This window comes from Onychomys torridus, chromosome 4, assembly GCF_903995425.1.
Source record: "Onychomys torridus chromosome 4, mOncTor1.1, whole genome shotgun sequence".
Lineage (NCBI taxonomy): Eukaryota > Metazoa > Chordata > Mammalia > Rodentia > Cricetidae > Onychomys > Onychomys torridus.
In genome coordinates, this window is record NC_050446.1 from 95613304 (window position 1) to 95629208 (window position 15905).

A 15905-nucleotide genomic window follows, 5' to 3' on the forward strand; every position below is an offset into this window, starting at 1 on the left:
ATACTGAGTGTTTTCTTATCTCCCTTCAAATTGAAAGCATCCCAGTTGTTCTCTGTGACTAGATAGTCAATAGAGTTTTGGATACAGGAATGACCACAAACAGAGTATATATCCCCATCACTACCACGCTAAGATCCAGGAACACTCAGAAAGATCTCTGCATCTAGCTACACCATAAATTAATAGGAGGATGATACTTAACAACCCAACACAGTCTGGGTGCTCCAGAATACTAAAAAGTTTCCAGTAAGATGTCCACCTATGTCTTATTCTTTCTTGTTTTGGTTTGGTTTGGTTTGGTTTTTGGTTTTTGGAGACAAGGTTTCTTTATGTAACCCTGGCTGTTCTAGAACTCACTCTGTAGACCAGGTTGGCCTCAAACTCACAGAGATCCATCTGCCTCTGCCTCCCGAGTCCTGGAATCAAAGGCATGTGCCACCACTGCCTGGCTCATTTACATCTATCTGTATTAGCCCCAGAGATGCAAAATGGATCTCCTACAAATAGATAGTGCCTCTGATTACTCAGACAGAGTGTCAACCAAAGATTAAAGATTATAGTTACAGAAAAATAATGCACCTTTGTAACAGGCCTGAATTACGATGAACACGTACTCAGTAAGACTGCATAAGCAACCCACATTTATAAATAATATTTCTATTGGACAAAACCAAAATGACGAATATCTATAAAATGTGAGTAGGAATCAGCAATTTCTAATACTGCTTCTATAGCCAAAATGAAATTCCTATAGTCCCACAGTAAAATCCCACAGACACCTTTAGAGAAAGCACAGCTTACCTTTCAGGTGGTAGATTTTGCTCATCTACCACATGGATACCTTTATTGGGCTGTACTGTAACAGCGATGTCTTTGTTGGGTTGTTCTACCATGGAGGTATCTTCAGTGGACTGTTCTTCACATTTAACTGCTTAATATATTTTGGAAGACAAAAAAAAGATACAAAACAGATATTTAACTTCTCTAAGTATTCAAGGCAGCCTCAAATGATTCTCAAAAGGTAAAAATCTTAATAGAAATGAGTCTAACTTTAAAATATCAAGAGCTATATAATAGAGGGACACCATACACTATCAAATAAAACCCCGACACCAGAAATGGGTTACCACTTTTTGAGATGTTGGCTAACGGGGTCCCATAGACCTCCCAAATATTATAGTCTATTGCCAATACTATCAGTTGTCCTCCAGAATTTGAGGATAAGACCCTATCACTGAAGACACCACACACTTGAGTCATAGAACATGGAGAAATTTAGCTAGTACTCAACTAGAGGCTTCTTTCCTACTGGCTAGTATTCACAGTGCTAGAAGGGGCTATGGATGCTACTGAAGGAAAAAAATAATCATCAATATCACCCAGCCATGACCTTTTGAGTTACAACAACAACCAAAGCTTGAAAAGTTATGCCCAATGGTGCAACAGTGGTATAAATACAATGGGAGTAACCAACTACTTTTTAAAAACTGGGTTTAAGGCCCATTTCATGAGATGAAACCCATACTTGACACTGTCAATGAAGCTGAGAACCCGAAGCTAGATAGGTCATGGGCCACAGGAGAAAAAAATCTACTTCTATTACTCTACTATATAGACACAGCAATAAAATGACTCCTAATGACATATCACTATCCAATAGATCAATGCATCACTCAATCCTCATCAAAGAAGCTTCTTCTAATAGTATATGGCAATTAACAGAGTAATCCACAATTGGTCAACATGCAGAGAATAAGAAGCTTCGGAATTCTCAGTCCTAAATGGGCTATCTATATCATACCTCTCCCCTCAAGGCTCAGGGATCTATACAGAAGAGCAGGTAAAAAATTATAATAGCCAGATAAGACAGATGACTTCAAGGAAACTGTTTTCCAAACACAGCATCTTAGCATGGAGAGAGAAAGGTAGTGTGACGTTCCACCCCCTAGGTAAGGAGCTATAGGCATCTGGTAGCTCCTAGGGGAGGGAAAATCAGTTTTGTTTAGTGGCATGACACCTAGTATATAAACCACCTTCCAGGGCAGGCCATATGCCCAAGAAGAGTCAGATAACACAAAGTGGACTGCACAGGTTTTGGTTTCTGTTTTTTGTTTGTTTGTTTATTTAAAAAGAGGGAGGAAGGGAGAAAACTTGAAGTTGGGTGGGTAGGGTGGGGCCTGGGAGAAGCTGGGTAAATATAATCAAAGAATACTGAATGAAATTCTCAAAGAATAAAATGTAACTTAAGCCAGCCGACAGTACTGCACACCTTTAATCCAGCACTTGGGAGACAGAGCCAGGCGGATCTCTGTGAATTCAAGGCCAGCCTGGTCTACAGAATGAGATCCAGGACAGGAACCAAAACTACACAGAGAAACCATCTCGGGGAAAAAAAAAAAAGTAACTTAAATATATATATATATGTACATACATATATAGATATAGACAGACAGACAAGCAGACAGGCAGGCACACTTACGTGCGTGCACACTTACACATACCCACACCTGGAGAAATGGTTCAGAGTTAAGAGTGCTTGCTGCCCTTTCAGAGGATCAGCACCCATGTCGAGTAGCTTACAACCACCTCTACGTCCAGCTCTTGGAGATCTGACACCCTCTTGCAGTCTCACAGACACCATACACATACACATAAATTCAATTTTTAAAATATATAGGTATCATCCCAAAAAAAGAAAAGTAGCCAATGATCTACTTAGAGAAAATACCAATCTGCAAGCCATCACTTGACAAGAATTACTGCTTACTCTGCAAACTTATATGAATTTGGACAGCTTTAAAACTTATTGGAAAGTCGGGCATGGTCACACATGCCTTTAATTCCAGCACTCAGGAGGCAGAGGTAGGCAGATCTCTGAGTGCAAGGCCAGCCTGGTCTACAAAATGAGCTCCAGAACAATGCGGGCTATAAAGAGAAATCCCACCTTATTGAGGGTGGTGATGCTGGAGACATAACAGAGGACCCAAGTTTCATTCCTGGCACCCACATAGTGACTCACAACCATCTATACTACAGTTCTAGGGAATCTAATGCCCTCTTCTGACCTCTGTGGGCCAAGCAAACATGTTGTACACATACATACATGAAAGCAAAGCACTCACACACATAAAATAAAAAAATTAACCTAAAATTATTTCTAAATTATTTTTTCGAAACTATTTTTTTTTTATTTCCTTATTTATTTCTACTTTATGTGCAGTGGTGTTTTGCTATGTAACTGGAACTGGAGTCACAGACAACTGTGAGCCACCATGTGGGTGCTAGGAATTGAACCCAGGTCCTCTGGAAGAGCAGTCAATGCTTCTTAACCACTGAGCAATCTCTCCAGGCCCCTATTTTTTCTAAACTTAAAGAGGAAGCTGGTGAATCTCTGAGTTCAAGACTATCCTGATCTACATAACAAGATCCAGACCACCCAGAGTTACATGGTGATACTCAAACAAACTAAAAAAAGAAAAAGAGAAAACACCTTGAGGAAAAAAAGACAAAGAAATTGGTTCTAGAGGGAGAAAAAAAAAACCTTATAATCAATGCCACATGTGAGAAAACACATTTCATACCAGTATTCGCATCCACATCAGAAAGCTCGGTGGAACCCGAGTTGGCGGTAACCAACTGCGCATGTTCTTGGTCAACATCATATGGCACTGTATGTTCCTCAACATCCTGGCTCTGGGACAGTTCCAGAACCCCAAAGCCCAACTGTGATGAAGCAGAATCTAGAAGAAAAAAAATTCAAGAAATTAGGTACCTGCCCACATTATCAACGTGCAAGCTGCTGTCTTACAGAGGATCATATTTAAAACATTTATTTTTGCATTTATGTGTGTTTCTGTCACACACACACACACACACACACACACACACACACACACACACACCAGAGCTGAAGTGTGGAGGTCAACTTGCAGGAGTCAGTTCTCTCTTTCTATCTACTATGTGGATTCCAGAGACAGAACTCAGGCCATCAGGCTGAGCTGGCAAGTACCCTTACCTACTGAGCTACCTTGCCAGCTCCAAGGATCACACTAAATGTTTCACACCAAAGCCTTGTCACACATAATTTTTACAAAACAATACAAATTAAAGGAGTGGGCATGGGCTCAATCCCAAGCACCATAAGTGAAGAAGGGGAAAAAAATCAATAAAACTATCGGACTAGGTGTGGTAGCACACACTTAAAACCAGCACTGGGAAAGCAGAGGCAAAGTTCAGGTCCATCCTTAGCTACACGGTGAATGTAAGGTTATGCAAGACATGCTGTAAAAACATAAGTAAGTTTAAAGTAAGGGGGAGGGACCAGCTAAGTGGCCCAGAATGGTAAAGGCTCCTGCTGCTAAGGCTGGCGTGACAACCGAGTTTGATCCTCTGGACTCTACATGGTGGAAGGAGAGAACCAACTCCCACAGCGGGCTCTGACCTCCACATGTGGTGTCACAGAATGTGCACTGCATGCCCCCCCACACACACACACATGCTTATCGTTAAATTAATAAATAAAATGTAATTTTGTAAAGGGGGTAGTATATAATAAAGCAAAAACGTGGGTACCATATAAGCCTTATAAGCACTTAAAATGATAGACTGTTGTTATTCTGTAGATACTCCAAAACCACATCTAAAGGTACAAAAAGTAAAAAATAAAAGCAAAAGGAGAAAGGACCAAAACACAGAAAGGGGGCAAGTCAATGAGTCGATTCATTTGTTTGCTTTGTGAGGTCTTGCTATAAAGCGACCTCTGACCTTGAACTTCTAGTTCTCCTGCCTTACCCTCCCTGAGTGCTAGAATTTTAGGCATACATCACCATGCCCAGCTTACTGTTCTGTCTGGGGTCTTTAATATGTCCCAGAGGCACGGTTAAAGCTAGTCACTGCATGTGGTGACTATGAGGTGGTTGATTTTGAAGCAGGGTCTCACTCTGTAACCCAGGCTGGCTTCAAGCGACAGTAAATTCTTCTCGATTCCTAACTGCTAAGATGGCAGGAGCACAGTCGCTGAAGCCTTCCAGAAGAGGCCTAGTAGGAGAAAACTAGGTCACTAGGGCTCAGGGAGCCTCATTCCCCTTCCCTCTCCCTCGCTTCCCAATTACTGTGCTCCATGGAAGCCCAACCGTGATATTGTGTTTTGCCACACACCCCAAGTAATGGGTGAAATTTCCAAAACTGTTTATTTTCTGGGGTATTCGATCATGGCTTTGGAAAGCTGCTTAACAGAGAAAATTCACAGTAATCAATCAAATTAAGTGAGACATCTTAAATTACTAGGCAAATTCTTTAGTGATTCTTAGCTTAATCATGAGACATCTATTACATGGTAAAGAGAAATTTAGCTACCTGTGTGTTCACAGTAAAGGGGCATGAGAAGAATCTACTATTCTGAAAGGGCACAGGCTACCTTCAGCACCAAGGGAGCACGCAGCAGCACCAGGAGCGTCTGCCTCCACCTCTTCGTTCCCCTCCTCCAGCTCCTCCTCCTCTGGAAGAGAAGCAGCTTCTGCTGTCACTCCCACGACACTGCAGCAGAAGAACACAATCATGTCATGTTCCCAGACAGAGGGAGCTCTGCTCAGAGCACACTCAATTTTGCTGACTATCCTCACATACCAATTATCTCTTATCTAGATTAGAAATGTAAACAAACCCTCATGGTTTTAATGCTGTCTGTAGGAAGTACCTAACAGGTTAATGATTCAAAATACTGTACCAAGTTAAGTAACAAAACTAAGCAGAAGAAAAGCATAAATATATTTAAATTTTGTATTTTGATGATCAGAAATCAAAAAAATCTTTCGTCGGGCAGTGGTGGCACACACCCTTTAGTCCCAGCACTTGGGAGGCAGAGGCAGGCGGATCTCTGTGAGCTCAAGGCCAGCCTGGTCTACAGAGCAAGATCCAGGACAGAGAAACTACACAGAGAAACCCTGTCTCAAAAAAAAACAACTTTCATTAGGAAGAATTAACACATAACAAAAAAAAAAATGTGTGCTGGGCGGTTAGGAACATTCAAAATTAAATTAAAATTCACAAGTACTTTGGTAAAAAGCCTCAGACTACACCAAAGAATCTCAATAAAATTAAAGTTAAGAAGTCTAAAAAGAAATTAGGGAGATGGCGTAGAAGTTAAGAGCATACTTCTCTCCCCAAGAACCCAATGTCAGTTCCCAACACATCAAGAGGTTCACATCTGCCTGTAACTCTGGGACCAAGGGATTCAACGTTTGGCCTCTGCAGGCACCTGCACTCACATACAGATACACAAATATATACATAATTAAAAATACAACTTTTTTAAAGATATTAATATCATAGTTGAAACATATAATATTAAAAGACAAAAAGTTATCAGAAAAATATAGTAACAAATACAATACAAAACTTGTCTGTAGTGGTTTTTGCTCTGCCCATGCATGACCTTGCACTTACGGTGCTTCCTGCCTTTGTATGTGACTTCTTATAAAAAGCTGGAGAAGGGTCACATGCCCTCTTCCTGCTCCTGCCTTCGAGGTGGATTCGATCCTAGTCAGATCAGAGGACAACTTCTGCTGTCTAGTCTGCTCTGTATTCATGAGTGTATTCCCTCAATTTATATCTTTATAACTTGTTACCCATTTACCAGACTCAGGTGGGCTGATTGTAAATTGCACCCAACATGGGGCCCAAACTCTGAGATTAAGAGTCTCAAGTAGCCAGGCGGTGGTGGCACACGCCTTTAATCCCAGCACTCAGGAGGCAGAGGCAGGCAGATCTCTGTGAGTTCAAGGCCAGCCTGGGCTACAGAGCGAGTTCCAGGAAAGGCGCAAAGCTACACAGAGAAACCATCTCAAAAAACCAAAAAAAAAAAAAAAAAACCAATTACCTAAAGCACACTTTGCCTGAACTTTACTTCCTTATATTACCATAAATATAAAAAAATTCTCATAAGTCTGTCTTGAGACAAAACATATTTAATGCCCCAATATTTCTTCTTTATGAAATAATTATGCCTCCTTGTATCTAATAAGATTGGCTGGTTCAATTTTCTTCTATTAGATAATATGGTTATTTTTATATTACCACATCAGCATTATATTAAAGTGTTTTAATAGTTGACTGTATTTTGTCAAACAGCTACTAGTATAGATGCAGATTTGCTATTGAATTGTTAAAAGTACAGTTTATTTTACTTCTACATCCTTTTTTAAAAGCATATGATTAGTTTGGATTAGAAGCAATGTCTGTTAGGCATCTCATTATGAAATCAGTATTCAAGTAGACATTGTGCCATTGATTGTGATAAGGTCCATATAAAGTCAGAGGCTTTCGTCAGTCTTTTGGGTTACAGCAGCAAGAAACCAGTTATCCTTTATTCCAAGAGAATGTTTGGACCTACATATGATGCTAAAGCATTTGACTTGAATGTTCACTATAAAATCAAATGGCTGTAAAATAATATTTGATGAAAAGATATAAATTTGTGATGGTGCCTTTGTTGTTTTGAGATGAGTTCTCAATTTTTTTACTTTTTTTTTCTTTTTTGGTTTTTCAATACAGGGTTTCTCTATGTAGTTTTGGTACCTGTTTCCTGGAACTCACTCTGTAGCCAGGCTGGTCTTGAACTCACAGAGATCCACCTGCCTCTGCCTACCAAGTGCTGGGATATAAAGGCCTGCACCACCACTGCCTGGCATTTTACAGGAAGCACCACCTCCTTCAGGACATATAGTCCAAGGTCATGAGCAGAGCAAACACCACTACACTTGTCTACATAAAAGACACAGAATTTATACAAAGAAGTCCAACATATGACTGGGTAGCAGTTGATTTTAAAGTCAGAAATACAAGTATCTTTGAACTTATAAAGAAACCACAAAAGGCTAGGTAGTGGTGGTGCACTCCTTTAATCCCAGCACTTGGGAGGCAGAGCCAGGTGGATCTCTGTGAGTTCAAGGCCAGCCTGGTCTACAAAGCAAGTTCCAGGGCAGGCTCCAAAGCTACACAGAGAAACCCTGTCTCAAAAAGCCAAAAAAGGAAAAAAAAAAAATGTACTGCCAAATAAAAGAAAAAAAAAACAAAGAAATTTAGCCAGGCATCATGGGACAAGCCTGTAGGTCAACTTCAGCTAAAAAGTAAACTTCAGGCCAGTCTGGGCTACATGACACTGCCATAAAACACTAGTGTGTATGAGTACTATACTATTCAATACTATACCGACTATGGAGAGAAAACATTTTTATCTTATATATGATGAGTATAAAGCAAGCCTTTCGGAAAAACAATTCAAAAAGATATATCGAGAGTTTTAAAATGTTCATAAGCAGCAATTCCAATGTTTCCTCTTTTAGAAACTCAGTATGCAATCAGGATGACCTTGACCTTGGGATCCTCCTGCCTCCATCTCCTAAGAGCTGGGACTATATGCTTGTACCTAAATGTACTTCTGAAAGTTTATAGCTACTAAGAAATAATCTGGGGCTGGAGAGATGGCTCAGAGGTTAAGAGCACCAACTGTTCTTCCAGAGGTCCTGAGATCAATTCCCAGCAACCACATGGTGGCTCACAACCATCTGTAATGAGATCTGGTGCCCTCTTCTGTGTACATAATAAATAAATAAATCTTAAAAAAAAAAAGAAAGAAAAGAAATAATCTGGAGTGAATGTGACGGTATAGCCCTGCAATTCCTGTACTTGAGAGATGTGCTAGGATTTCAAGTTTGAGGGCAGCATATGCTACATGCTACCCTGTCTCAAAAAGAAAGGGAAGGGAGAATAGGAGGAGGGAAGAGTAAATTTAGTATCAGGAATATTGATTTCATCATTCATCATTTAAAATGTGTGAAATGGCCGGGCAGTGGTGGCGCACATCTTTAATCCCAGCACTCAGGAGGCAGAGGCAGGCGAATCTCTGTGAGTTTGAGGCCAGCCTGATCTACAGAGTGAGTTCCAGGACAGCCAGGGGTACACAGAGAAACCCTGGTGTGTGTGTGGGGAGGGAGGGGTAATGAAATTCTGGGCATGACGTACACACCTTCAATCTCACCACTCAGGAAACAGAGGTAGGTGGATCTCTGTGAGTTTGTTGTCTATATAGCAAGCTCCAGTAAAGCAAGGACTACACAGAGATCCTGCCTGCCCCCCTACAAAAAGTTTGAAACAATTAAATATAACATGTGAACCTATATTGTATCCTAAATCCAATAAATAAATAAAACAAAATATAAAAGATTTCTTTGACACAGCTAGAAAAAATCTGAATCTAAATTGTATTATTAGTATGGAATTATTTGTCTGTATGTGTGTTTATATTTTATGTATACGAATGTTTTACCTGCATGTATATATGTGCACCATGTGCATGCATGGTGCCTACAGCAGTCAGGAGTGTTGCACATCCCCTAGAACTGGAGTTATGCATGTCTGTGAGCCATGTGGGTGCTGGAACTGAACCTGGGTCCTTTGCAAGAGGAACAAGTGCTCTTATCTACTGAGCCATCTCTGCAGCCCTTGGAATTATTATTTTTGTAGGTGTATTAACAGTACTGTGATCACCTAAGATGCAATCCTTACTTGGGAAACTATGAGCATGTACTATCCCATCCCTCACAAAGTATACACATTCTCAGAATGTACAAAAATGTACTAGTTTATCTCCTTTAAATTAAAAACCTGGGCTAGAGAGGTGGCTCAGTGATTAACAGCAGGCACTGCTGACAGAGGACCCAAGTTCAGTTCCCAACACTCATCTCAGGGAGCTCACCAGTGACCGCCACTCTAGCTCCAGGGGACCCAATGCTCTCTGCTGACCTCCACTAGCACCAAACACACATGCACAAACCTACACAGATACACACACATAATTAAAAGTAAAAATAAATTTTCAATAAATAAAATGGAAAACTCTGGGCCAGTAAGATGGCTCTTAGGGTAACGGTGCTTGCCACCAAGCCTGATTACTTGGGTTCATTCTCTGAAACCATATAGTGGAAGTAGCAACCTGAATTGGACTCAGGGCTTCATATGGTGAGAGGAAAGAATCAACTTCTACAAGCTGTACTGACATCCATGCCATGGCATGCACACGCACATGTGCACACACGCAAAATATAATTTTTTTGAAAAATTTAAAGAGAGACCATTGAAAAGCATACACCTGGCCTTCTGTCTGTCACGATTCTTCCTTATGTCCCTGATGTCTAAGGGGAGGTGGACTCAATCCGCCTCAGACCTCTTCTCCAGCTATATTCAACCTCTTACTCAGACTGTTTGGATTTTTTTTTTTAAAGGAAGTCTCAATCAGCATAGTCCAGGTTAGCCTAGAACTCAGTATGTAGTTCTCAGGCTGACTCTGAACTCACCATGATCCTACTGTCTCAGCCTCCGGAGTGCTGGAGTCACGGATGTGCACTAGCACACCTGGCTCCCAGTTTTGAACACGCACTTTCCACATGACGGTACAATGCAGCTCTCCAGCCAGCAGATGACCCACCTATTGACCACCAACACTTCTAATAGGCAGGCCAGTCTCAACCCACCTACAGCGGATTCTCCATCAGTCCTCTCCATCCCAAACAACCGCTCTATTCTTCCAGCGACTCAACCCAAACCTAGAATTGTTATTTCCTCCTTACAGCCGATGCTCTCCATGTGCTTCATTTTCAAATCCTATTTTCTGATCTCAGAATCTCACCAGACTCCTGATCTACTTCTACCCTAGACATCTCTTTTTTTTTTCGAGACAGGGTTTCTCTGTGTATCCCTAGCTGTCAGAACTCGCTCTGTAGCCCAGGCTGGCCTCAAACTCACAGAGATCTGCCGGCCTCTGTCTCTCAAGTGCTGGGATTAAAGGCATGTGCCACCACTGCCCAGCTTGGCTGGACATTTTAAAATAAACTAGACATGTTATCCTATTGAAAAATACTTAACAAATGTCAAAAAAATTTAAAACGTGCTCTGTGAAAAAACCTTTTGGAGAGATGAAAAGACAAGATACACAGTGAAAATAGTTACAAACCAAACCATATCACTACAAAGGACTACACCCAGGATTTACAAAGCACTCTCAAGACCCAACCAAGCTGGGGACTACTCAGCAGTACAAAATGTGACTCACATGCACAGACCCCAAGTTCATCTCCTAGGACAGGAAAGAAAGAAAGAAGAAATAGAAGTAAAAAATAAATAAATAAATAAAAATAAAAATAAATAATAATAAGTAATTCAGTTTAAAAACGGGCAAAAGACCTAAAGAGACATTTCCCCAAGAGGAGGGCGGACGGCCAATGAGCACAAAAGAGATTCAACCTGACCTGCCATTAGGAAAATGAAAATTCAAACCACAGTGAGATATTACTACACACTTACCAAACAGCTCAAATAAAACAGTGAAGAGGGCTGGCTACCTCAGCTGGGAAAGCACTTGCCTAGAGGGCACGAGGCTACGGATTCCATCCTCAGTTCCACTAAACAGTCAGGTGATGCATGCCTATATTTCCAGTTACTGGAGGTAGAGGCAGAAGCATCAAAAGTTCAAGGTCATCGTCAGTTAAACAGTAAGCTCAAGGACTGAGGTTGGCCTGGGACACTTTCAAAATATTTTTTAATTTGTATATATTATGATTTATAAACAGTGAAGGGACTGGTAGTATAACCTGGTCACAGAACACTGCTTAGCATGACTGAGGCCTCAAGTTCAACTCTGAGCACCCCAAAAGACAAAATAGTGCGAACACTAGCAGCTTGAGAGAACAGAAACTACAGCATCCCACACTTCTGGATGACAGAGACACTCTAGAACTGTCCAGCAGTTTCTTTAAAAAAACTCAAAAATCAACTACCACACAGCCAAGCAATTAAAAACCTGGGCATTATTAAAGAAATGAAAGTTATGGGCTGGAGAGATGGCTCAGAGGTTAAGAACACTGACTGCTCTTCCAGAGGTTCAATTCCCAGCAACCACATGGTGGCTCACAACCATTTGTAATGAGATCTGGCGCCCTCTTCCATGTACTAAATAAATAAATCTTAAAAAAAAAAAAAAAAAGAAAGAAAGAAAGAAAGAAGAAATGAAAGTTTATATTCACATAAACAATTTACATGAGGTTCCAGGCACAGCAGCCACACCTTAATGCCAGTACTCAGGAGGCAAAAACAGGCAGATCTGTGAGTTCAAGGCCACCCTAGCCCACATAGAAAGTTCCAGGCCACCCAGAGCTACATAGTAAGCTGTCTCTTAAAATATAAAAAAAAAATTCTGGCCAGGCTGTGGTGGCACACACCTTTAATCCCAGCACTCAGGAGGCAGAGGCAGGCGGATCTTCAGGACAGTCCCCAAAAACTACAGAGAAACCCTGTCTCAAAATAACAAATAAATAAGTATTCTAAAAATATATTAAGAAAAACAACAACAACAACAACAGCAAAAAAAAAAAAAACAATTGTAGGGGCCTTTGCCTGCTGAACAATGTCCCTGGTCTTTGTGTAAATATACATATATATTTATACAAATACATTAAGCCTGACAACCTGCATTCAATCCCTAGAAACTACTTCATGGAAGAAGAAAATCAAGCTGTCCTCTGACCTGCACGTGTACACCCAAACACACATGCACAATTTGCATAAATATTTTTAACAGTTTTATTCACAATAGTTAAAAACTTTTAAAAAAGATATGCTTCAACCTATGAATAATGACATATCTGACATACTCTGAAAGACTATTCAGACTGAAAGGAAGAAATGACCGATAATGGACACACTCTGATGGATCTCCCAGGAGTCATGCTGATAGAAAAAAGCCAATCCAAAACCGGGCAGCAGTAGCTCACACCTTTAGTCCCAGCACTCAGGAGGTAGAGGCAGGTGATCTCTGTGAGTTCGAGGCCAGCCTGGTCTACAGAGTGAGTTCCAAGAAAGGCTCCAAAGCTACACAGAGAAACCCTGTCAAAAACAAACAAACAAAAAAGCCAATCCAATACACTTGCATATTTATATAATATTTTGACGTAAATTTTACAAATAGAGCATAGGTTAATGAATGCTAAAAGTTCAGGTACAGCAAAAGCAGGTATGACCATAGAAAGAACATCAGACGTCCTGTATACAACTGTTCAGTCCCTGACTGTAGTGGCAGTCACACATATCCACACAAATGAAAAACTAGAAACACAATACAACAGGAAATCTAAATGAATGCAAGGAATCTTCACCAGTATCCTGGCTGTCATACTTTTGCACTGGGCAAAGTATACTCAGGTTCTCCCTGTACTCTTCCTTTTTAGTGTTAGTTGCTGAGATAGTTTGACTATGTATCCTAAGTTATTCTTGAACTCACTATGTAGTCAGAATTGGCCTCAAATTCCAAAGTCGTCCCCCTGCCTCAGCCTCCCAAGTACTAAAATTAGAGGCATGTGCCACCATAAAGACTGGAGAGATGGGGCTAGAGAGATGACTCAGAGGTTAAGAGCACTGGCTGCTCTTCCAGAGGTCCTGAGTTCAATTCCCAGCAACCACATGGTGGCTCACAACCATCTGCAATGAGATCTGGTGCCCTCTTCTGTATACATAATAAATAAATAAATCTTTAAAAAAAAATTTTAAAAAAGACTGGAGAGATGGCTCCACATTTAAGAGCACTGGCTGCTCTTCCAGGGGACTGGAGTCAATTCCTAGCACCCACGTGACAGCTACAACCATCTGTAACTACAGTTCCAGAGAATCCAACACCATCTCCTGGCCTTATGACACTCACTACATGCATGTAGTGCACAGACATACATACAGGCAAAATATATATTACATGTAAAATAAAAATAAAACCTCCAAAAAATTTAAATAAATACATAAAAATGAATCTTTTTTGTTTTTGTTTGGTTTTTATTTTTTATTGTTTTTTTCAAGACAAGGCTTCTGTGTGTAGCCCTAGCTGTCCTAGATCTCACTCTGTAGACCAGGCTGGCCTCAAACTCACAGAGATCCTCCTGTCTCTGCCGCCCGAGAGCTGGGATAAAAGGTGTGTGCCACCACCACCAGCATAAAAATGAATCTTTAAAATGACAATATCATTGGGTGGTGGTGGCTCACACCTTTTATCCCAGCTCTCAGGTGGCAGAGACAGGAGGATCTCTGTGAGTTCGAGGCCAGCCTGGTCACAAAGCAAGTTCCAGGAAAGACGCAAAGCTACACAGAGAAACCCTGTCTTGAAAAAAACAAATCAAACAACAATATCTGGGGCCAGTAAGATGACTCAGTGGGTAAAGACACTTGCCAGCAAGCCTGCTGACCTGAGTCTGATTCCCAAAATCCACATAGTAGAAGAAAAGAACTGATTCCCCCTGTAAGCTGCCTCCTGGCCTCCACAGTACATGTGTGCATCTGCCCCACTCACACACAAAAAAAACCAGAAAAATAATTCTTAAATATTTGAGGGGAAAATTAAAATATACACATTCTTTCCATATTATATTGTAGGACAGTATCTATTTAGAAACATCAGTTTATATCATCAGAACACTAGGAAAAACAAGAAGAGTTTTTTAGAATATTTTAAAGATTTATTTCTTTATTTTACATAAATGCTCTTTCTGCATGTATGGCTTTATGCCAGAAGAGGGCATCAGATCCCACTACACACAGTTGTGAGCCACCATGTGGTTGTTGGGAACTGATCTCAGGACCTCTGGAAGAGCAGCCAGTGCTCCTAACTGATGAGCCATCTTTCCAGCTCCCTGAAATTTTACAATAAGCAGAATTTTCTTCTTATTGAAGATTCTGTGTGGATGTGTGGATGTGCATAGGCATGCATGTGCATGTGTGTATGTATGTTCTGAAGGACTTCCATTCTTTTGGGATCTATCTCAAATTCTCCCCACCTTTGTGGCCTATGCACATGAAATTTACTATTTAGAAAGATCTTCCTCTCACACTGCAGCTTCTCCTCAGCCCCTCAACTGTGACTAACACATTTGCATTTATTGTTTAGACAGCAATCCTCAAAGAAGTATTCCTTTCCTCCCGCCTGGATTATTTGTATTTTGTCTTCTTTGTAATGATCATAACTGAGATAAAGACTAAGTATCGCCCTATTAAGTTACAAGTCCCTTGGGGGCTGGACAGATGGCTCAGAGGTCAAGAGCACTGGCTGCTCTTCCAGAGGTCCTGAGTTCAATTCCCAGCAACCACATGGTGGCTCACAACCATCTGTAATGAGATCTGGTGCCCTCTTCTGGCCTCAAGGGATATGTGCAAACAGAACACTGTATACAATAAAAAAAAAAGGTTACAAGTCCCAGGAAAACAAAGCCCCTTTAAAGGACATGCCACAGTGACTGCACATTTATTGAACATGACCATAAAATCTGTATCCACACAAAGAGCAAGAGCAACACAATGAGTCAACAAGGAAAGGCAGCATGAACAACCAGACATGACCGCGGCATTTACAACGGGGGACGCCCACTGCTTGTCCCCAGCATGCACCCCAGTTTACAAGCCCTAAAAGCACACCTGAGCCAGGCATGCACTCCTCGAAGACACTATAAACCAAAGCAAAGAAAAATAACAGACAAGTGGCATCAGGCACTGTGGTTCACCCCTGTAGTCTTAGCCACCCAACTGAGACTGGAGGACCACCGTGATCAAATTAAACCACACGGTGAGTCTGCACCAGCTGGAGCTACAGAATGAGACTCTGTCTCGAAAACTAAACAAACAAACACAACCACAGATGAGTGAGACAGCTGGACATAGGGACAAGCACTCTGACAAATGGCAGACGCACACCCGGCCGAGGCACAACTGTCACCGTGAGCTGAACTCCGGCAAGTTGTAGCCATTAACAACTAGTAATCCCAAAAACCAGAAATCCAAGTTGTATGAGAAATTACCTCCTCCTTTCTTATTAACTTTTT

General features: G+C 41.0%; 1 protein-coding gene across 5 annotated transcripts in view; it reads right to left on the bottom strand.

Annotated features, from left to right (window-relative positions):
* The window catches only part of Tp53bp1 (tumor protein p53 binding protein 1), a 91408-nt gene that overhangs the window by 56124 nt on the left and 19379 nt on the right, over nucleotides 1–15905 (bottom strand). For 4 of the 5 annotated variants that reach the window (XM_036183487.1, XM_036183488.1, XM_036183484.1 and 1 more), the window contains 3 exons: nucleotides 5417–5535; nucleotides 3582–3740; nucleotides 802–931 (listed from right to left, as the gene is read on the bottom strand). In XM_036183487.1, coding sequence (XP_036039380.1) covers nucleotides 802–931; nucleotides 3582–3740; nucleotides 5417–5535 — 408 coding nt within the window. The remainder of the gene's footprint in view (nucleotides 1–801; nucleotides 932–3581; nucleotides 3741–5416; nucleotides 5536–15905) is intronic. The other variant, XM_036183486.1, reaches the window with a different exon arrangement.